This window comes from Alligator mississippiensis, chromosome 1 (assembly GCF_030867095.1).
Source record: "Alligator mississippiensis isolate rAllMis1 chromosome 1, rAllMis1, whole genome shotgun sequence".
Lineage (NCBI taxonomy): Eukaryota > Metazoa > Chordata > Crocodylia > Alligatoridae > Alligator > Alligator mississippiensis.
In genome coordinates, this window is record NC_081824.1 from 177696098 (window position 1) to 177719680 (window position 23583).

The 23583-nt window shown below is 44.3% G+C and overlaps 1 protein-coding gene across 11 annotated transcripts in view; it reads left to right on the forward strand.

Moving 5' to 3' along the window:
* The window catches only part of LCLAT1 (lysocardiolipin acyltransferase 1), a 228211-nt gene that overhangs the window by 120567 nt on the left and 84061 nt on the right, over positions 1–23583 (forward strand). For all 11 annotated transcript variants that reach the window (XM_059717249.1, XM_059717251.1, XM_059717265.1 and 8 more), the window contains one exon: positions 14615–14731. In XM_059717249.1, coding sequence (XP_059573232.1) covers positions 14615–14731 — 117 coding nt within the window. The remainder of the gene's footprint in view (positions 1–14614; positions 14732–23583) is intronic.

Here is a 23583-nt window from a genome sequence, read left to right on the forward strand (position 1 = left end):
AATTAGTAAGCTACTACAGAAAGCCACTGTATTTTCAGCTAGCCCTGGGATAGACAGTGGTAGCAGCCTAACAATACACAGCAAAAAGATGGTTACTGTCTGTCTTCTACATTCAAAACAATTTGCAGGCTCTATTTATAAGGGCTAGGGAAACAACTATGATAGGTTGGCCATCATTCACTTCAAGACCAGCGAAAAGCCATCAAGCATATTACTTTTCCCACGTATTACAGAATTCTGTTCTGGGCAGGCCAAACTTGGCACAGCTCAGAGCTGCACAAAAACTTTTGAGATGGCCATGCTTCAGGCTCAGCAAGTGCTGCAGCTCAAATAATAATTTGTCATTAAAAGTTTGCCTCTTGGAGCTGCGTTTAAACCACCCAAGTCACTACATTCGACTCGCAACCTACAGGCTGGCCACCCGTGTTCTTATTACAGACACTATTTGAAATAAGCCCTCACCCGAAGAGTATATAGTCAGCCTTTCTAATGCCCACAGCTTTGCAAGACTGCAAAAAAGACATTTGCCTAGTGTTTTTAGAAGTTTAAACATAATCAACCATTTTGCACAGTCTCTTGCTATTATGGGACCCCTTCACAAGACTCTCCATACAATTTTCAGCTTTTCTCCATACAATTGCTTTTAAAAAAATAGGTAGAGAGACATGCCAAAATCTGTACCTTTGCAGGAATGTCTTATTTTGGATATGCATGCCACACTGTCTTGGGAGAGACAGCAGTATCCCATTTATTTCTTCTCTTCATGGTTTTCCTTTGGACTTTGGAAAACATTAGGTCTATGGGCCCTGATAATGCAAGCTCTGATGCATAACAAGTTGAAAATGACATTTAATGATTTATTTCTCAAAAAGAAAAATAAGAATACTTCAATACCCTTGTCCATAATCTTAAATGGAGTATTTAAGTACTGTAAATATTCTAATGATAAAGACTGTTTCCTTCCACCAAATAAGTAGCTAAATCATGGTTTGAAGTGTTAACAGAATTTGCAAGTATTAGCAGGTATTACCTGGCAGGGATCGCAACATGAATGCTTCTGCTATAACCCCCTGTGACTGCAGCACAGAGCCTCAGACTTTGCAACACCTGCTGCAAGGCACATGCGCAACGAAACATCTTATAAAGCATAGTTTCTCAACCTGTGGTACATGTACCCCTGGCAGTATGCGAGACACAGGCAGGGGGTACGTGGGTACCCCAACACTCTCTCTCTCTCTCTCTTGCCCTCTTTTTCTCTCAAAACTATGGCAAAAAATTTGGTGTGCCACACATTAAAATTCCCCGGTAATAATTTGGCATGCCTGGGTTCACCCCTCCTAACTTTGGGCAACACCACCTCTAGCCCAGGTACATACTTGAGTTGTGCACCCCTGGTGTAAAAGGTGGCAACCCTACCAACACCAGATCAGACATTTGTCATATCATGGCCTTATATACACAGCCTTTCTTCCAACATATAGCACACATTAGTCTGTAAATACAAAATCCCCTAGAAAACTGAGTGTTAGGGTACGTATTAGCATTTTCAGATTTTAGGGGGTGCTTGCTACTTAGAAGGTTGAGAAACATTGTTGTAAAGTACACTAAACAAGTGCAAGCATGCATAACAAAATGGTCAAATGTGAAGTAGAGACACTCAAAGTAGTAGTAGTAGTAGTAGCTCAATGGAGATATTTAATTAAAATGAAAAATGTACTGAAAGGAGTCACTTATTCCACTTTCTGGTGCAGGGTCAATGGTAGTTTGACAGTATGGCTAGGCACAGAAGTTGCACACAAACTGATTTAAATGTTCAGAAACCAGTTTAAATCTGCAACAGAACAGAACTTCAGTGCACTTAAACTGCTTGCGTAATGGCCGAAACTGGTTTAAGATAAACCTGGTTGGATGTAGTATTAGACTCAACTGATTTAGGTCAAACAGTTTTATGGAACTTCTGTCCCAGAGCCTAAGATTTCAACAAAGGTTAGACTCAGTGTTCTCCCTAAAGTGTAGCAATCCATGAGCGCCCCAGTTCGGTCTGTGCGCTCTGCCTGCTCCCTGCCTCCATGCCTTGCTGCAGCCTTTGAAAGCAGCGCAGCACCGTGTGTGTCCCGCCGCTGGGCGGGCCAGGCAGTAAGGCACATAGCATCGCTTTCAAAGGCTGCAGCAAGGTGCAGAGGCAGGGAACAGGCAGAGCTCAGATCCCACCCACCTTTGCCCCGTGCAAAGATCAAGGGCCAGGCCATGTGTCCTCACTTGGCTGCCTGCGCTGCACGTCTGGAGGGGCTGCCGAGCTTTGACTGCCCCACAACCTGGCCCGGTACTTTTAGTGTACTTTGCAATCAAAGCCCAGTGGTTCATCCCAGGGGTGCAACGTGGGGGAACCGGGAGGAGAGGGGATGTGTCCCCCCCTCTCCCACAATGCGCACAGTGGCGGGAGCCCACAACCCTGGACAAACCACCAGGCTCCAACTCACGGTGAACAGGCCCCTGGCCGGGCTGGATTGTGGAACAATCCCAACAGTGCAGGAGGGAGCAGGGCAGCACCCTGCCCCTACCACACTCCCTCCTGCACTGTGGGGGTTTCGATATGCGCCCCCCCATCCTCCCTCCAAGCCCAGTGAAACTTACCTGCCTTCGGCTCCGATACTGGCTGGGATTGCATGGGTATCTGTGTGCCCTCCCCTTCCCACCTCCTCTCCTGCAGCAGGCTGTGGCTGGGCTGGGGCAGGTGCGCAGCATTAAAAAGTTACTGCAGGCATGATTTTTTTTTCTTGTGCGTGTCCATATACATGTGCAGCTTAGAGGGAACCTTGGTTAGACTGGTAGCAAAGTTGGTGGTACTGTTCTAAATTCAGTTCACTAACCATGACTAACTGAAATGCCACTTGGAATTGGTTGTTTAGATCATACGACGATTGTCTTTTTTACTTTATGAGCAGCAAAAGTTGCATTTAAATTGTCAGGATTTCACTTCAGAATTAACACCTCACTGGGTGCATCTACAAGAGATGTTAACTGCACAGGAGCCTAATAACACTGTGCAGTTGCATGTCACAGCACGGACAGTGCAAATACGCTACTGCACAGTATTATTAGGCTACTGAGCAGTACTGTCACTAAAAAGGTATTCACCAGTGCTGCTGCGCAGTAACTCTGGTTACTGCACATTAATGAACATGTAGACATACCTGCTGACTTGAATGGGGAGGATTGTAGCTCTTAAAGTTTCCAATCCAGCAGAGCACATAACCTTGTATATAATGTTAAGTATGCAAGTAGTTCTGTTGACTTGAATGGGGCTACTCAAGAGCTTAAAGTTGAAACACATACTTAAGTGTTTTGCTGGATAGGAGCCCTGGAATTTATATTTTCAGGTAGTCTGCAGACTCATGCAGATATTATTCCATTTGTTACACTGAGTTCATGTTTTGAAGGCTTTTTCTGCAATAAAATATGATGGAGGTTTTTTTTAACTAGATTATAAATTATAAAATGCAGCCATTAGGAGAAAGTACTGGTATACTGAACTGCTATGAGTTAGCTCATTTCTATCCTCTTGGGTTTCAATAGTAAAAAGCAGCTTAACCTGCCAAAAGCCTGTAATACCAATACTGAGCCCTTAGTTTTTACTGTGAGGTTCTTCAGCTAGCCATCTAAGAAATTCATGATTTTCTTGTCATAGTCTGTTGGAACAGTGTTCAGTATGATGCAAAAAACCCAAAATCAATGAAGTACATGAATTTTGTAGCACAGCTATGAACTTTAAGGCCACGTCCACATGAGCATGGACGTTTTTTTCCCCAGATGCAAGAAGCAGTGGCACACCTTGTGTGGCTGCTGGTTGTCCCCAGGAACACCTATGCCATATGCCCTCTGGCACACAGCAGATTACCCCAGGTGAGGTAGGGGAGGCTGGGGCCAGCACTGGGCTGGCCCCAGCAGCCTTACCTGGGGTCCTGGGGGCCTCCTGGGGATGCAGCAGTGGCAATTCTGCCACTTGGAGCCTGGCTGACAGCTCAATTGTGGCTCTGGCCAGCCAAGCACCGGTTTTGAGCAGCGTGCATGCTGTCCCCACGTGTGCCAACCTGCTGCTTTTTTGCATGGGTTTTTTTGACCCTGGGATCAAACCTCTTCCCTACCTCTCCATGCTGCTACCTTGCAGCACAGAGAACACCTGAATGTGTAGTCTGTGGCACCACATACCGTCTGGCCACGCTCGTCTAAGTGTCTGTCCAAGGACTTCAAAGCCTTGCTAAGGATAAAGTCCCCAAATAACATTTTGAGGCAGCTGGAAACTATTCCCCCCTTACAGGAATAATTTACATGTGCCAGTGTGCATATATGTTGGATAAATGAATTACCACAGTGGTAGGACTGGAAACAAGACTTGGGTTGTGACCCCCAAATCCTGGTTCTGCTGTGTTCAAAATACATAGTAATAGACCCTCACAGCCTCATTCAAGCTGGGTCTCAAGGTAGGCACTGTACAAGCAGATAGAAAGTGAGAGTATTGACAGTCTAAATCACAAGACACAATAATGAAATGAGACAAAAAGAGGATCAGAGCAAGAACAGAAGAGTAAGAAAAGTAATGGGATGATGTCCGCAGTTTTAATCAAGAAAGATCCTCAGTTTACCATTTGCCTAGTGGCTACATGGGTAATATTTAAGTATATGGACAAGGAATTTTGACTATAGACACTCCCCCCACCTATGTATACTTAGACAACATAGGTGATGTGTATTTTTGTGGACTTCAGTCTCATTCTAGCTCAATATATTCTTCGAAAAATGGTGTAATAAAAATATCACTGTGTACTAAAAGACATCAAAAAATCAAAATAGTCTGACCAATGACAGCAGCCTCAAATAATAGTGGTGTCTGTTTCTACATGACAATGAAACTATCTGTATGAAGTGCATAACTTAAGTGCATCTTTCTGTACAATTCTCTGTCAAAAACTTGAAATAACAGTGCATCTACATTCTGAGTCAGGTAAAGCATTTTCTACATCACGTTTCATTATTTTCACAAACATTTATTAACTTAAATCACAGGTTTAGCCTAGAATCTTGTAAGTATATGTTGCAACACGAACATGATGATTTATAATTATGTGAATTAAGCTATTTTGATACAAGTCATGGCTTAAGTTTTTACATTCCAGAGTTTACACCTAGAAACAAATACTGGGTTTACATTTTCAGTGTTCTGTCTTTGGAAATTTTCTGCCAACTCTTTGACTTCAGCTCTTCATGAGAGTTAAACTGAACCTCATGGATAGACATTGCTATGTCTTAGCTTGGGACGGAGATCATTAAAATTCCATCGAATGTTTAGTCTGTTTTATTTGTGAATAAAGTCTGAAAGAATGGGAACCATTCTAGCTGTTTGATAGGTGAAGGGTAACAGGCAACCTCATTTACACTGTTCATTTTAACATTTGAAATGTTTACCAGACATTTGTTGAATCCCAGTTTTTCTTTACCTTTGAAACTGTACATCATAGTTTTTTCATAAAAAAGATGGTTTCTCTTATTTCTCATAAGTCTTTATTATCTGACTTAAGTTTCGCGTATTAAATTATCCAAACTATAATGCCTGCTTGACCACTACTCAGAGCACAGCTTTGATAAAGTAGACTGCTCAGGCCATTTTGACTGAAGTTTCTGAGGTAGAAAAATTTTCCTACACATACTTACTTTCTCCACATTTTCAGTTTGACAGTTTTGTTCCTCTTAGGCAATTTAGTTGGACATTACCTAAAATACATATTTTTAATAAGACAAAGTTGACTGATAGAAAAAATGTACTTCATCTAAGTACTTTCCAAAATTCAACAGAGTAGGTTCACTTTGGAATAGTTATAATGAAAAACAGAAAATATCTTTTATTTCTAGAAAGCAGTATCAACTCTGATCCTTTTCATCAGACAGCTTGAGAGTCTCTCTCGCTCTCGATCTTAGGCTTTGCCTACACACAGGAATTGCAGATTTTAGTTAAACCATTGCAGTTCATATGTATAGATAAAGCCTTAGCGATCTCCCGCTTTGTGACAGCGTGTATTGTTAAGTCTCTACTTGATGATCTGTCTTATCTCAGATGCTTTTTTCCCTGCACCTTAGTAAAGCAAAGTGATTTGAATATTTCTTTGTGTTTCCCTTTTCAACTGTACATGATAAGCTGTTTGAACTTCATTTCACTGCTTTGGGTATCAGTTGTCTTGCATATTCCTCTGACCATTTTTTTTTCATTTCTGTGAAATACAAATTATTGAAAGGTACCAAATTCTGCATCCATTTCCAAATTCTGCATCCCACTTATGCTTATATACTATGATTCATTTGAGGAACTTTTTTTTTTGCAGTCTTTTACTTGAAATCAGTTTGTGTGCTTTAATTGCTTAGAGGCTTTATATCAAGACACAATTTATAATTTTTGATTATTGCTTTATTAGCACTCCAAAATATGCTTTTATCTGTCAATATAGATGAGATATTATGCTTGCTCCAAACTTACCGCCTATGGGGCATATCTACACAAGATGTTTTACTGTGTAGTAGACTAATTTGCTGCTCAGTAAAGTGTCACCATCTACACGTGTGCAGCAATTAGGGAGCAATAGATTAATTTACTGCGCTGCTGAATAGTCCTGTCTGATATGAGCAGTATTTGGCAGTGCAGTAAAATACTGCACTTAAACATACATGTAGATGGTGATGTCAGGATTAGTTTACTCTGGCTCATATTGAACCAGAGTATATTTAATTGCATTAATTGCATGTGTAGATGTGCCCATTTACTATGGAAGGTACCAAAGCAAACGAAGGAGAAAGAGAGATAGGACAAGGGTAGTAGGAGTTAAGGGCTGCTTCCAAATGTTTAAAAAAAAAAGCAGCACTTTAAGCTCAGTGCATTCTCATTCTGAGTCTGGTGCATGGCCAGAAAAAGCAGCATGTTAGTTGGACCCGGTTCTTCAGTGTATGTATAGATCAGGTACTTTAGTAGGGCTTTTTTGGTGCTTTTATCTAATAGTTGATTAAATCAGCTTTAGCTAAAAGCACCAAAATGCCCCACTGAAGCACCCGATCTATACAGATGATGCAGAGCTTCCAGTAAAGTGTGTTTTTTGTTTTGTTTTGTTTAACATCTGCAAGCAGCCAAGATGACCAGGTTATTGCACAGGTTGCAAGTAGGAGGGTGGAAAGAGATGCCTACGTGTGATCATACAATTAAACGTTAACTCTTAAGAAAATAGTGTTGTGGTATTTTCCCTTTAATTTTACTTAAAATGAAGGGTCTTCATTTGATTTTTATATTGTGAATTCCACAGGAGATTTTTAGTGGTGATGCTGAAGCTTGGAAGACGGTGTGTTTAGAAGGTACTGTGCCTCTGAAAGCAGTGCCTAAATAGTTACAATTCTTTCAGATTTGTCTACTTCCTGCTGAAGCTCTGAAGTGATATCTAAATGTTTGTTTGTTTTTTTAAATAACAATATTGGAACTATTTAACCTATATTCGTTCATAATCTGTCCTCCTCTCCCAAAGATACGTGGAAGAGGAACTCATTGAAAGCCAGGGAAAGACTATTATTCTGCTGCTTTGAAGTTTTTAAAACAATGCGTTTAAAAGTGACTTTTGAGTTTGTCTACAAAAAAAATACTTTTTTTGAGTATACAACACATGTTAACATACCTGTGCTAGCACAGGCTAGCTAGCATGACTAGCCATAGGAAGAGCGCACTGGCTTTGTCATATGCTATCAACCAGAGCACAAACTCCAGGGCCTCCTAGGTACATGTTAGGGGCTAGTGTATGTTAATGTGTCACTGTTACCCATCCTATCTAGATTAAACTAGGAAAGGTATGGTGGTACATGCCAGAATGCATCTCCATTTTACTGTGGTAGGCACACCCTTGGGAACATAAGTCACTTAAGCAGCTCTTCAAAATTTTACCCATCAGCAATATGATTGTACTTCCCATGTACTTCCCATTTATGAGAACAGGCATTACATACATTTATAAGTCAATGTTATTCCTTACATATAAATATTTGACAGTCTCTATTCACTAGAATACTAGATAGTTGGCAGTTTGTTCATGATGCAGGCACAACTCAAAGTTAAATTATTCTGCTACTGAATGATCCATAGTTACCAAATGCATCTTTTTCCTTTAATGTATACTATCAGAAGTAGTTACAAACAATTTTGTTTACAGTTTTTCTTCTTAACACTTAAAATTGTGTTTGGGATGAAACTGAGAGGTTGGTTGAATACCAATAAGAGGTACTGAGTTTCTTGCAATCAAAAAATAGCTAACACTGGAAGAGGCATATGTACAGACTTTTTTATACTCTGAAAACGTTCCTCTAGCTTATGAAAATTGCATGTCTCATTTTAGAAATGTTAAAATGATCATTTTTGTCACCTTCACTACTATAAGTATTATAAAATCCATATCATAAGCATTATAAAATCCAAGTCTGAAATGTTTGATGGGATTCAGATTGTTGTTAATGTAGTTCCAGTGATAGTTGTTGAAAAGCCAGCTTTTCTCTTTCTACAACATTTTGACATTTTTTCTGATATTGTTTTGGGTGAAATGCCTCTATGCTCTGTTTTGCTACAAAGTATTCAGGATAAAATATTCAGGTGTGTTTTTTATTGCCCCTTCCCTCCATGACTGATTCAATTATATGCATGTCAGTAAGCAGAATTTTGATTTTTTTTCCTGAGTAGTGTATCCGATAATAGCATTTTTCTGTCTTTCAGCTAAGAGCACGCATATGAAAAATATGAAAGAGCAAATCTGCTCCAATTTCAGCTTTGTGGTGATCTCAGTTGTATCCTGTTCACTTGATTTCTTGACAAACAATGCTGGATTCCAAAAGATAGACTGGGTGCAAGGAAATGATGTAACCGTAGGTGATTCTGACACCAGGGCAAGAGAATTAGCACCTGGCCCAGCATGCCTTGCAGTGAATGAGGGAAAGTGGGGGTGCTTGCATCTATACTGTGGAGGTCCCATGAGGTGGGTGACCTATGGCTGGGATGTTTTCAATTTTCTCCTTTCTTTTCTCTCCCAAACATGAGTTCAGTAAACTTCAGTAGACCACAGTTGACCAAAATTGGCAGTGTGCTTGCCTGACTTGGCAAAGGGGGACACAGGAGTGCATGGAGCCATATTTTTGGGTTTCCAAGAGCTGGCAAGGAGGCATGATGTGTGTGTATGGGGAGGGTGGGGTTGAGATAAAGCAGGGAGTGAGGATGTGGTTGAACTGAACCAGTTCAAAGGATACTTGATTTTCCAGGTTTGCCTCAGAGCTGTTCGTGGCAGCTTTAAACCTATTAAATAGGCTCACCTGTCTGTTCACTTTGGGTTTAAACTGCATTTAAAATGATTTAGGTGTTGGGTGTGTCCATATCCAGTATTTGGTGGATAGTATGACAGACAGTGGCCCCAGCACACCAGCAGCCCATCTGTTATCAGGGTATTTTGGGGAGGTCTTTCTATAAGGAGGTTTGGAAGGAAACTAATGCAGGTATTTACAGAGCGGAATTGCTGAGCAAGAGACAGCATGGGACAAAGCAGAGACTGCTTATTTGAAAACTTAACAAGTAGCTGATACGAGTCCCAGCTATTACATACCTAATTATCAAGCCTGAAGAAAGGTGGAATTTCTTACTTCTTCCTAGGCTTTTCTGTAGCACTTGTCATTATAGTACCTGAGTGCTTCACTAAAAGTAATGAATGTATCTGCACAAAACATATTGAGATGAGACAATGGCATATCTCCATTTAACAACTAAGGACGTGAGGCACAGGAAGGTTATGATCAAGGGATCTAGGTTTTCTGTTTCTCACGGGAAAAACATTGAAAACCACACATTTCCTGATTTTTATCAGAGAAAAAACAGATTTTCCCTTTTAGCAGAGATACCCACAGATTTCCCACTTTTCCAAAGAGTTCTGCAGGTGGACAGAGTTCCAGCCTACAAGAGCTGATTGCAAAAGGGGTGGGAAACCCCCAGCCCTGCCAGGAGGGAGAGGGGAAAGGGCAGGGCTGGAGGCTCTCAGTCAGCCAAGGCCTGGCTCAGGCTCCGTATTCTTCCTGGAGCCTGAGGGGTAAGTGGAGCTTGCAGCGAGCTGGGGGCCCCCTCTGGCAGGGCTGGGGAGTTGTGGGTCATGGATAGGGGACACCAGCAGGGCTGGGGGGGTTGGGCTGGGAGCCTGCCCCACTCCTGCCTTTGCCCGCAGCAGAGGGGGAGCCAACTCCATGCTCCTTCTGCTGCAGCAGCTGCTGCCCTCTCTTGGGGGCAGGGAGCTGTGGACCTGGGTCCCTGGCCCCATAGCCTGGCAGCTGGGAGCCCCCTCCAGCAGGGCTGGGTTGCAGGGGCTGTAGGTGGGAGGCAAGGGGCACCAGCGGGGTTGGGGGGCTGGGGGGGAATAAGGGGCACGAGCAGGGCTGGGGGCTGTTGTGGGAAAAGCGAGGTCATGAGCAGGGGGTGCTGTGGGGGAAGTGAGGACCTGAGCAGGGGGGGTGCTGTGGGGGGAGTGAGGGGCATGATCAGGGGCTGTGGGGGGAGTCTCAAACAGGTAACAAGGAACATATCATCAAGGACAGCTTATGAAAATTTTATTTAAATGATTAGCTGGGCATCACAGAGGTACTTTTCAGTAGAGGCAGAATCCAGTTTGCCCTAGCCATGAGTTCATTCTTTCTTTTTTTGCAGCTCCCAGCCTCATTCTCCATGCATCTTCCAACTGTTGATACAAGTGAGGTGGCAACCCTTCCCTGGTAACTCTTCCCTGCACAACCCTGAAGGCACATGTAGCTGTTCCCAGGACCTGGTCTTTGATCATGAAGCTTGCTTTAAGTGGGTTTGGGGGGTGAGGAGAGGGCTTGTCTGTCTGGGGATGAGGTGGCTGAGTGGCCTAAAAATAGCCCAGTGCAGGGCTGGAGAAAAAGGGGTGTAAGAAAAGTATAACCCTAAGGCTGGAGTGAGTGACTAGACTTTGCTAGCCCTGAAGCTGTGCTCCGATACGTGGAGACATTCAGTGGATCAAGCCAACCATTTTTTGCCCAATCTAACCTCCCCAAATGTATGTATAGATAGGTACTTAGTCAGCCTAGCCCTACTTAAGTCAATCTAAGTGCAATATCTCCATGTACTCTGGGTTAGCTTAGAGTGGTGAGGGCCAACCATTTTGCCAGGCATACCGCAAATTAACCTCAGTACTTCTTAAGTGCCACTCTGATCTCTTTTTCCTGCCTGATTTGCTGCTCTTTCTGCTCCCTGCCCTATCTGCTCTGCTTTTTGTTTCCTGCCATGTCTCTTGTTGTGCTGCCTGTCCCCTCCTTGATCTGTTTTATGCCACACACACAGGCTGTCTATGCCACTTGTGGCACATGCACCACAGGTTGGCCGTGAATATAGAATATAGGCCATCCAGGTAAATGAATGTGGCAGGACTCTGGTTAGAAAAATAGGATGTGGTCATGTAACTGAAGTTTCCATAGCTAAGTAGAGACTGTCAGAAAGCCCAAGGCTGAATCAATTCAGTCTTTTCAGGTTAGTCTAAGATGCAGAGTTTAAATTGCGAAAATACTGGACAGACACTTTTGATTCAGGAAATGCAGCCACATGCCTGCAGTGGCTCAGACCAGAAGCCAAGGGGCACTAGAGCACACAGCAAGCATGGGATGTGTGTTCACTTCCTCCTTCCTGCTGCCCCTGAGGTCTCTGGGATTTCCACTCCAGAATCAGAGCAGCAGGACTGTGCAGGGATGCTCATCACTTCCTCTTCCTGCTTCCAGGTGCCTCTGGGATTTGTAGCTCACAGTTGTAGCCAGCAATACGTTTAGCAGGGCAGGGCAGCTCTGTACTTGGGGAAGGGGAGCTTAATCCATCCCCCACCCCCGGCCACAGACCCTAGCCGGGCTTTGTCAGAGTGGGCAGGTTTTCCTCTTCCCTTTCCCCTGCCCCCCAACCCTTCTCTGCTGGACCAGACAGCACAGCCCAGACCAGGGCTGCAAAGCATGCTAGGATGCTGGGGGACTGTGATTTAACTTGAACCAGAAAGGGATCTGGGACAGAAGTTTCATAAACTGGTTTGACCCAAATCAGTTAAGTCTAATACTACATTCAACCAGGTTTATCTTAAACCAGTTTCAGCCATTTTGAAGCCAGTTTATATGCACTGAACTTCTGTTCTGTTACAGGTTTAAACCAGTTTCTAATTACTTAAACCAGTTTATGTGTAACATCTTTCCCTAGCCAATAAAAAAAATGTTCAAGTATGGTCTTCTCACCCTCTTACTGGCTTTTCCTTTTTCAGTCCTCAAAGCATCATGAATTCAAATAACCAAATACCGTCTACAACCCTTTCCTCAGGCAACATGCTCTACGTTTAATTGCAGCTGTCTTTTGTAAGCATTCTGGTGTACCAGACTAAGTTTCTAACCTTTTCTAGGCCACGAAGGCTCTTGGGTACCCCTACATATCTGGTTAGAATCACTCCTTTCGTTCAGTAAAATAGGAAGGGTACAATGGTTGTACCTCCTAGTACCTGTTAATTCCTGGCCCCCCTCCCCACTTCTCCTTTAGTTTGGAACCCAGCTTAAGAATCTATGCTGTAGATCTCTGTTTGTAGTTGAATGTAGACCAATTTTGACATTTTAAAAGTAATTCTGTTAATTATGGATTAGGTAACCAGTGTGAATGAGTGTCCTAAATGGAATATTTAATATTTTAATGTCCATAAGGACACACACCCTCGGTTTGGAAGCTTTTCTGTTTTTCTTAGAACTATAAAGTTCGTTTGAAGTGGTGTGGTTTGGTTCTGAAGTTTAGAAGAAAAATGTACATTTAAATTTTTTCTGTTGGATCATTTACTCGTCTTCTGGAACTACTCCACAGTCATAGTGGTTACTGTGCAGTAGTTATAATTTTATCCAAATTAGATGGTCAATAAGCTCTTTCTCCATTGTAAAAAAAGTAAGGGCAATATCCATGAAAGACAGTCTTATGTATATTCCACTTTTTGTTACAACAAAAATTATTTGGCACATCGATTTTTAGGTAGCATACTTACTAACAAACATGCTATGCTTCATGTAAAGTATCCCATCTACCAATAAGGAAAGCATGTGTTTTAGAATATAAAGAAAGATGTGTAACCTTACTTGCCCAATGTTGCATTAATCTTCTTTGCTGCTTCAGTGGCAAATGAATTAGGGTGGCAAAGACCTTAACCCAGTTATAAGAAAAATGTAATAACTTCTGCTTGATTTATTTTGTTACATTACTATGCAGCAGCATGCCTTCCATGAACAGCTTTGTCCTTATTTTCTGTTAAATTTGATCGGTTCTAGTAAGAGCTCTGCTGTGTACAGGTGTTAGATTTTGTATTGTATTGTATCTTTTTCTGCAGCTTTTTTGCAGGAATGCTGACTTTAAAAAATAACAATGCAAGGACTGTAAAACATCTAGTGATGTTTAATACATGGACTTGATTAAATTCATTTTGCTCAAGTTGTCTCAGGAAGATCCTGTGTGCACTTTAGGCCTACTACCCCGGAAGATGCAGTTGTAGCAACATCCGGGGACACAAATGTAGTAGGCAAAGCCATCTGAATGTATTAACTTCAATACTGACAGTTCAGAGAATTCTACACCACCTGTAAAACAAATTGGTTTCTGCCCACTCGTCTCCAGAGGCTTTCTCTTCAGTGTGTGTGTGTGCGCGCGCGTCTCTTTTGTTGTTTGCTGAATTGGCTGTGTTGGTAATTAGTTCTTAAGACTTGTGCCATTTCCTCATCAGAGTACTCTTTCTGCCAGACCGTTGAAATACATACTTCCCTACATGTTCAGCCAAACTGTTTTCAGATGGCTTGTGCAAAGCTTACATACAGAGGCAAGCCCATCTTGCTGTAGAGAGCATTAGGTTGAAAAATTAATGAGCATATAGACATGCAACTCGAATTTATGAATGAACAGATGAATAAATAAAGCCTATCAAGTTCAAAGTGAATATATGAGATGACAGAAATATTGTTCTAGCGTATTTGACTCATTCCTACTTGTCTATTTTTAAAAAGCATAAGATTTTTCTCTTTGGATGGAGAGAAGGTACTTGTAACAATTTAACACAAGTTAACACTTTTGACTAAGTTAATTCAATCCATATCAAAAGTTAACATTATTATAAATTGTACCCTTTTAGTGGCAGTGTTTTTAATGCTAATAGAATTTGTATATTACAATGTAAATTTTACTATAATCTCTCTTAAAAGAGAGCTTTGAGTTTGCATTTGATCAATGCGAAGGACCTGTTAGTTATGTTTAAAGATAATTTCATACAGTAAGAGAATTAACAATTGTTTTAGCAACTCATTTTTTCCCTATCTTATGGTATTATGAGCCTAATTGAAAGGACATTTAGTTTTGCTTCCATCAGAAAATAACTGCTATTCATCTGTAGAATGTGCGCTGCTGCTGTTTTGCCTGCTTTTACATCATAGTGGAGCTTTAAGCCTTCTTCCCTTCCCTCTCTGCAACTAATATTAATTATTTTAATGCTTTTTTTTTTATCTTTAGCCAATACCAAAGCCCGCAGTCATGAATTTGCTGAAAAGAATGGACTTCGAAAATATGAATATGTCTTGCATCCACGAACTACTGGGTTCACCTTTGTGGTTGAACGTCTACGGGAAGGTAACATTTCTTTTGATATATTTTTGCTTTCTTTTTCTGCTATTTGCAAATAACTAATTTCTGGCAATCAAGGTAATTGATCTTCAGTAAACTAGCTACTCCAAAGCAGTTCTAGAATTGGCTTGTATGACATGACAGCCTTCTTGTTTTCAACCATTCTTTTGATATGTGTAATAGGGTGAGATTAGAGTTGGTCTGGGAATTTGCAAATATGTTCTGCAAGGCCAAAGGAAAATAAGGTTTGGGCAGAATTGGAACATTAACCGAGAGGCAAGAAGCCACTCCCTAATCCAACTTGGGTTGTTTTTTTTTAATGTTGTAGGTTTTTTAGTAAGCCTCTTCAGAAATAAAACTATAAATCCCTAAGGAAGAATAGTCATATTGTGCATTTTTTTGGTAACATTTATCGGCCACAATAAGAAATCAGGGATCCACTGAGCTAGACACTCCACAAACACATAAGTTCACTGCTTTTCCAAATACTTTACAGCAACCTACTGCTATGAGCAACATTATAAGCTGGAGGTGCAAAATGGCCTAAGAACATAAGAATTTCCACTTACTGTATCAGACAGTAGGTAGATCTTGCCCAGTATCCTGTGTCTCAGTAGCAGAGTGTGGATGCTAAAAGGAAGAGTGAACTCAGTATGACCAGGGTTTTTTCCACTGTTCCTCTCTCACTTGCAGCCTTCAGCATTTAAGGTCTAGAAAGATCTGATTCAGAGGCTGTATCCTAACTCTCATGCTAAATAGCTACTGATGCCCCTTTCCTCTCCATTGTTAAAGATGATTTTTTTTTGATGGGCATCTTAAACTTTCCACACATCGTGCATGTTTTTTGTCTAACTTGCTGTAATATGTTCACTGTTATACACAAACTCAGTTTGTATAAAACTTCACACTGTTAAATCCCTTAGCTGGATTTGTATTCCTATTCTTGGATCAATTTTCAGGTAAAATAATAATTTCAACTTGAAATCCAATCAGGTTATTTTTTTTAAAAAGGTCACATTCTGTATTTGTCCCAAAGGACTCTTCCAAATATTTGTGGTTTTACAGTCATTTTATGATTGTGTAAAAAAAACAAACAAACCCCCCCCCCACCTCTTTTCACTTATGATTGCTAGGAGAGACCCCCACATAAATAGGAATAGCTTATTATAAAAGGCAAACTGATTTTATGCAGTACAGAATGGGGCTAAATGAACTAAAAATCTGATTTTTCTGGAACAGTACTTCTAAACAAAACTTGTATCCAGAGTAGGCAAATTTTCATAGCGGAATTTTAGTGTCTGTTTAAGCTGGCTATTAACAAATTAAACAAGGGGTGAGGGAAGAAGTGAGTATGCGCATTGGTAAGTCAGTAGTTATGCTAGTATTTTCCATGGAAAGATTTTACTTTCAGTTGTTTATAAGTTTGCCAAGCTTTAAATATTTGGGCTGAAATTTTCTGTGTGGGCAGACTTAATTTTATTATTTCCCAGTTTTTGATCCTTTGACTTTTGAAACATTTGTTCTCTTTTAAGATATATATTTTAATGCATTGTATATACTTTTTATATATTAAGTTTTGCTTAGTAGCTTTACAATGAACTTGTGTGTTTTTGGAGTTCATTAATGATTTGGATGCTGGAATAGAGAGCTGCATGAGCAAATTTGCAGATGTTGTAAAACTGGAAAGTTTTGCAAACACAATGTTGGACAGGAGTGCAGTTCAGAAGGATCTTGACACTGAAAAGCTGGGCAGGAGCTAACAGTTCAATGATGGCAAATGCAAGAAGTTACACTTTGAGAAGAATAATCAAAAAACACAAAGACAACATGGCTGGCAGCACTATGAAGAAGGATGTAGGAGTCTTGGTGGATAAGTAATTAGTAATAAGTTAGACAACGATTTATATGGGATGGTTTGGATAGGGATGATCCTGCCTTAGGCAACAGGTTGAACTAGATGACCCCCAAAAGTCCCTTCCAGCCCTGCTTTCCTGTGATTCTGAGTTTGTGTATGGAGTTTAGTTATAGTGCATCTCCATATTCAGGTTTTCTCTCTCTTGTCGTTAACACTATAGTATATTTTTTTCCAGTCTCATAATTTCTGACATGCTACATACTGTAACTGTAGCAGTAATAAAAATCAAGAGCCCTAATATTAGGGTGCTAATCGCTACCTTCTGTTTCCAGATAATCATAATGGTATAGAAATAGATGTGAATCCATGTGACTGAAACTGAAGGAGGGTGGGGTGTCTTTTTTTTCCCTTCCATGCTGGGCTGGTGCTAGTTGAAACTTGAATGTCATATTTACGTCTTCAAAAATATTTTTGTGCATGGGTGACAACCGTAATACCCCATGGCTTTACTGTGAATAAATTTTGGCTCATGGCATATTTCCCTTCTTCAGGCTGAAATGCTTTTGGTCGAGGCCTAAGTACATTATTTTGCTCCAAAAATAGGTCAGTGAAGAGAAGGGGAAATGTCATTAGATGTTGAATTGGTTTTTTAACTTTGAAAAAATTAATTTGATTTGGCAAGATCCCTGATTATTATGCATTGCAAACTGCAGTATGAAAGATTTACCTGCTATGTCAGGCATTGGCAGCATTTTTGGATGGAGTGCTGAAAAGCCCCCAACCCTGACCCATACCTTGACTTAGCATAGTTGAGGCAATCACAGGGGAGCCACAAAAAGGGCCCGATCCTTACTGCTGGCAGTGGCTGCATGTGTGCCTCTGGGTGGGTGGCAGAAGAGGGGCTGGGGTTGCACTGCCCTGGCCCCTTCCCCATCCTTCACCCCAAGGTCTGTGTACAGTTGCCACCAGCATGGAGCTGGTGCCTGAGCTCTAGTGCCCAGTGCAGCTATTTGCAGCCTGCCTGCCACCTGCTACAGCTGCTCAGAGCCCAGGCCATAGCTTTGACCATCTTCTGCTTGCCATTGCTCTGCCTGGCAGTCATACTGCTGCCTCTTTCTAGGAGTGCAGTGTGTTGCAGGTCAGGAGTGAGGAGCACCAGCTAGGCTGGGGGTGCAGGGTGTTGCAGGTCAGGAGTGAGGTGACCTGGCAGGGTTTCGCGGGGAGGGGGCTGGAAGGGCAGGGGGCTGCAAGTCTGGAGTGAGGGGCACCGGCTGGGCTGGGGGGGGGCCTGCAGATTAGCTAGGAATGAGAGGCACTGGCAAGGCCGGTGGGGCAGGGGGCTTCAGGTTCAGAGTGAGGGGCACAGGCAGGACTGGGGAGACAGGGGTGCCACCCATGCCAGCCACCAGCCCCCAACGTGCTCATGCCACAGTCCCACCCATTGCAGGGAGAGGAGAGTCACATACTCTTGGAGTGGCTTGGGTCCTGCGATGCACCCAGCTCTGGGTTGTAATGGTCACATATAACAGTGTATGGTGCAGGCTGTGCTAAACTGTTGTATGTGGCTGTTGCACCCAGCCCTGGGGTGTATCTCAGCCCTCCCCATACACTGTTATATGGAGCTATTACACCCCAGAGGTGGGTACATCTCTGCCTTCCCCATCCACTCTTGTATGTGGCCATTACATCCCAGAGCTTGGGCCACCCTGGCAGGAGTGAGGGGGGGAGGGACACCAGCAGTGGCTTGGCTATAAAGCATGATCATGTTTTCTGTGTGATTGTTGTATATTGTGTCTCCTGTAGGACTGGCGAGGACCATTTCCCATCCCTTAGCCTATTACCTTAAGATTCCTCAACAGAACCTATTAAACCAGTTGAGTGACTCTGGCCAAATCCTGGAGTGGTGACCCTATTTACATTTTCACTGACATCTGCCACACTTTTAGCTTCTTTCATTTCTTGGAGTCTCAGAACATCAGAGACTTCCCATGCCTGAAGAAGGGTGACTGAGCCTGAAAGCTTGCCAAGAAGCTTTTCTAACTACTCAGCTGATCTAATAAAAGATATCACTTCTGCTCATAGAACCTTGCCTGCCCATGTCCTTAGACCAACACAACAACAACCAAAAACCCAAACCCTCTTTGAATTGCTTTGTCTGCATTAACAGTGCTCCAAAGAAATTGCTTTTTTGGCTGGGACCCTTGGGCTCTGGATGAGGGTACCGGCAGGGCTGGGGGGTAGGGGCTGCGGGTTGGGAGTGAAGGGCAGTGGCAGCACTGCAGGGGCAGGGGCTGTGGGTTGGAAGTGAGAGGCACCCCAAAGCATGAGAAATCAGTGACCACACTCTTTTTGATTGAGCAATTTTATTTTATTTTTTATATTTTCATACAGAGTCATGTTATGCTGCAGAGTCCAGGGACCCCAGGCCTGCTTTTTGAGGGGAGACTTGAAATCTGACAGTGCATTGTCTTATCAGCATTTCATAGTAGCCCTATTTGCATATCAATACTGGTTCCCCTGCAGCTCAACTTACAGCTCTCATCAGTCTGTGTCTTGAGGTAGACCTCCAAACCTGGCTTTCCAGGAGTGTGAACAGACACCCACCCAGTTCAGTAAACCATATAGTTTCCTATAGATGTGACTGTTCTAGGGCCAGCAATATTATTGTTTTCTTGTCACTTGCCCCATTAGGAATAGAGGAAGCCATGCCCTAGCAAGCAGTTCAGAGACAAATCCCCATTCCTGCATTTCTTTTGGGCTGGAATTAGAAGTGGAAATCTTTCTTGGGCCACCCAAGAAATGAGACTGGGCTGTTTCTTGGGCTGGGATTACAGCTGGACATTCTCTCTGGTCCAACCCTTATAGTTAGGAGTGTCCAAGAGAGTCCCCCAGCGCGACATGGCATGGGGTAGCCCCAGCTCTGGGGTATAACAGCTGCATATAACTGTATGGGGAGGGCTGAGATGCACCCCTGAGCTGGATGCAAAAGCCACATATAACAGTTTAGCACAGCCCACACCATACACTGCCAGTGTCCTTCATTCCTGATCCGCAGCCCCCTACCATCCCAGGAGTGCCATACAGTGGGTCCCAGAGGGATCAAAGCCCCAAGCTGCAGGCAGCAGCTTGGGTTCTTTCCGACCCCCCTCTGGCATGAAGCCAGGGAGCTCAGTGTGCAGACAGCACATGGAGGATCCTGGAGGCACTAGAGCCTGGAGCTGCATCCAGCAGTCAAGGCATTAATAGCTTAGTGATACAGCTTTTTGCCTGCCAGGTGGGAGACCTGGATTCGATTCCTGGCACCAGAGGGTTGAGTTGCTTGCAAAAGGGAATCGCCACTGGGGAGTAGGTTCCCTTCACCTCTTTTACCCTGCTTGACTGGGTGTGTATCCAGAAAAGTTGTATTTTTCATTAATCTGAACCTTGAACTAAATCACCAATAAAGATTTGCAAGATTAGCCCCTGGAGTCTTGTTGAAGTGTTACAATAGAGATTCAGTGAATTTCCATGGATTACCGAGTGAACCCAAGCGGCATCTTGTGGTGTAATAGTTGCAAAGCAGGAAAAATCACATTTTGGGGCATAAGTCAGATCCACATTGAAAATTTTAAATGATAAAAAAAACCCTCATGGAAGAAATTCAGAAGCTAAAAGTAAAACATGTCAGAGGTCTTGTAAATTATCACAATAAAAAAAAATTTAAATGATAAAATCAGCTGACACTGTGGATACACAGATGCTATTTAGCTAGCTTAATTGCAATTTTTGTCACAGGGATACAGGAAAAGTATAATGTCATAACAGGAGAGGTGTAACGTGGACAAGCACCCATGGAGCCCAGGCTGCTTGCAGCCTCTCAGCCGCCTGCTCCAAGAAGCCCAGGGTCCGTGGCCGGCAGCAAGAGGGTTAATTCTTGTCGTCTTCCCTTCTTTCCCCGCCGCAGCAGAGGTCAGCCAGTCTGCCAGGGAGCAGAGGGGACGAGGCTGCAGTGGTGGCCCCTAGAACTGGCAGACCCCAGCTGCAGGGAAGGGATGGAGGGAGGAATTAACCCTTCTCTCTGTCCCCTTCACCTTAACGGGGCCATGCTGGGTTGATTGTCCTGCAGGGCAGGGAGGGAGCCTTTGTTCCATGCTGAGTGGAACTCTTCCTCCACCACCTCCTCCTCCCAGGGTGGGGAGGGGGACTCTGTGAGGTGCTAGATGAGGACTCTTCTTCCTCCCCTTACCTTCCCGCCCCCCTGGGGCGGGGGGGAATGGGCTTCATGTGATGCTGCCTGGCCCCAGAGCAGGGTTGGTGGCAGGGGGAGACTGTTCCATACTGGGGGAAACTCGTCTCGCTCCTCCTTCTCCCCCCCCCAGAGGGGCAGTGGAAGTGCAGGCTCAGCTGGGCAGGGTGTGAGGGAGGGTGGAGGGTGTAGGGACCCACACACACTTCCCCCCGTCTCCCCCCCCCCCCCCCCATGGCATGCAGCCCCCACTGTCTGGTAGCAGCAGCATGCTCATCCCCAGCACAGGCCTGGCTCCAGCCAGCGTCTCATGGAGAAGGGAGTGGACATTGCCTTGTCCTGGAGGCTCTGCACCCCAGGCCTGTAGCTTCAGCCCTGGCAGTGGGGGAAGCTCCGCACTGGAGCCTGCTGTCTCCCTCACTCCTGGCTGCACAGTTCCCATACTCTGCTGGGAGTGGAGGGAGCCCCGCCCCTACTTCTTCACGCAGTCCAGCACAGGACTTCCCTGTTGTGAGTGCAGAGCTCCAGGTGTGCAGAGCAGAGCCCAGGGGATAGAAGAGTCCAGACAGGCTGCACTCCTCGTCCCTAGTGAAGTGCTGGCTGCCTTTATCCCTGGGGCTCCACACTGTGCGCCTGCAGCTCCACACTTGCAGCAAAGAAGCCCTGGGCTGGACTGTGCAGGAAAGCAGGGCCGGGGCTCCCAGTAGAATGTGAGGACCTGCGCAGCAGACAGTGGGGAAGACAGCAGGCTCCAGTGTGGGGCTTCCCCCACTGCCAGGGCTGGAGCTATAGGCCTGGGGAGGAGAGCCTCAGGGATAAGGCAAGCTCCAATCCCTCTGCTCAGCTGGCTAGAGCCATGCCTGTCAGGCATGAGATCCTTGACGTCCTCGCCTGCTGCTGCTGCCAGGCAGCATGGGCTGCACACCATGGGGGGGGTGTGGGGGGTTCCCACCACACACATACCCACTCCCTGCCTAGCTGAGCTCCACACTCCCGCTGCCCCTCTGGCAGGAGAAGTAGCGGGAAGAGTTCCCTTCAGCATGGAACAGAGCATCCCCTTGCACCCGACCCTGCCCTGGGGCCAGGCAGCATCGCATGAAGCCCCCTCTGGGGCAGTGGGGGGAAGAGTTCCCCTCTGGGCCTTGCTGTGTGAAATACCTATGTTTTGTTTTGTTTCATTTTCAGATTCGGTTGTTTTGCAGGATAGTGATTTGTTTCGGATCGCTATTCCGTTTTGATTCGGCCAAATCTGTTTTGGAGTTTCAACGCTGTTTCAGTGATTTGGCCACAGGCTGCAGTGGGGAATCACTGAAATGCTTATAACTTTGTCATTTCTTGCCTAAAGAGTTGCCCTCTGGGGCTGGGCAGACCTGTGTGCCGGGGTTGCTCCTGGCTGCCAGGGAGCTGCTGGGGTGGGCCTACCCAGGCCAGGCCATGCCACCCCTCCTCAGCTTAGCTTCCCTGTGGAAGGGAGGGCTGCTCTAGCGCCCCTAGGCTTCTGGCTTGTGCCACTGTAGGCATGTGCCGAATGTCTGTGTACTTGCAAAGTGGTTCACTCTCTGCAGGTCAGACTAACCTGTAAAGATTGAATCAGTTCAGACTCAGATTTTTTGAATGTCTGTCCCTAGCCATGTAGTAACAAGAGCTGTGCAAAATTTTGCCACGTGTTTCATTTCAAAGCTGTTTCGATGTGTTTTGAGCTCAAAACAGCGAAATCAAAATGAAATAGAAAGCTTCAAAACAGCTTCAAAACGAAATGAGGGCACTCAAAACATTTCAAAACTTTCAAAACATTTTGAGTTTTGAAGCAGCCCAGTGGTGGGAGGTAGGGGAGAGCCAGGGCTGCGCTCCAAGCGGCTCTGCATCCCCATGGAGCTCAGCCCAGCAGTTAGAGGCGGAGCGCAGCCCTGACTCTTCTCTGCCTCCCACTGCCAGGCTGGATGACAGGAGGCCGCCACTGCTGTCTGGGGCCAGCAGCAGCATCAGTCTTCCCCAGCGCTGGGCATGGGCTGCTCCCAACACCGGTCCCAGGCAGCAGTGGCAGCCTCCTGTCATCCAGTGCAGATCCAGGGGCCCACACTCCTAGTAGGAGTCTGGCACAGCCCCGCAGCCCTCCTGGGGGTGAGGGCCCCCAGGTCTGCGCGCCGGATGACAGGAGGCTGCTGCTGCCAGCAAGTGTCACAATTTTGCTTTTTGAAGTTTGAGATGCAGAGTCTGAGAAACCTCTGCATCTATCTCCTTGAAGCTTGGCAGGCTTCATGCCCTCAGAAGGGGCTACCATCCCTGCAGTTTTCATCCAAATCAGGCAAGAAATGACAAAGTTTTAGGCATTTTCATGATTCCCCATTATAGCCTATGGATGAAATGTCGAAACAGCAAAACAGTTTCAACAAAACGAAACAGGACAGTGCTTCGAAACGAGACAAAATGAAACACTGTCCCTTCGAAATGGTGAAATAGATGTCAAAACAAAACGATGGTGTTTCGCACAGCCCTAGTAGTCCCCGTGTCACCCCCACCCCCCCCTCGAAACTGATGCAATTGTGCTTTCTGGCTCATTCTCAGATTATAGGAACTAATGAAATCCCGCATAACCTTTCCTAATGCTGTGCCAAAAATAGGCTGGTGAGTGGTGTGAGGGATTGTCTTGGTTGTACAGTTTTCCCTCTGCTTCTGAATGTGTTACTTCTGGTTGCATATCACAGCTCTTTTCTAGTTCAAGGCAGTGACCTTGAGCTCACCCTCAGATCCATGCCTCTATATACCCTGAAGAATACA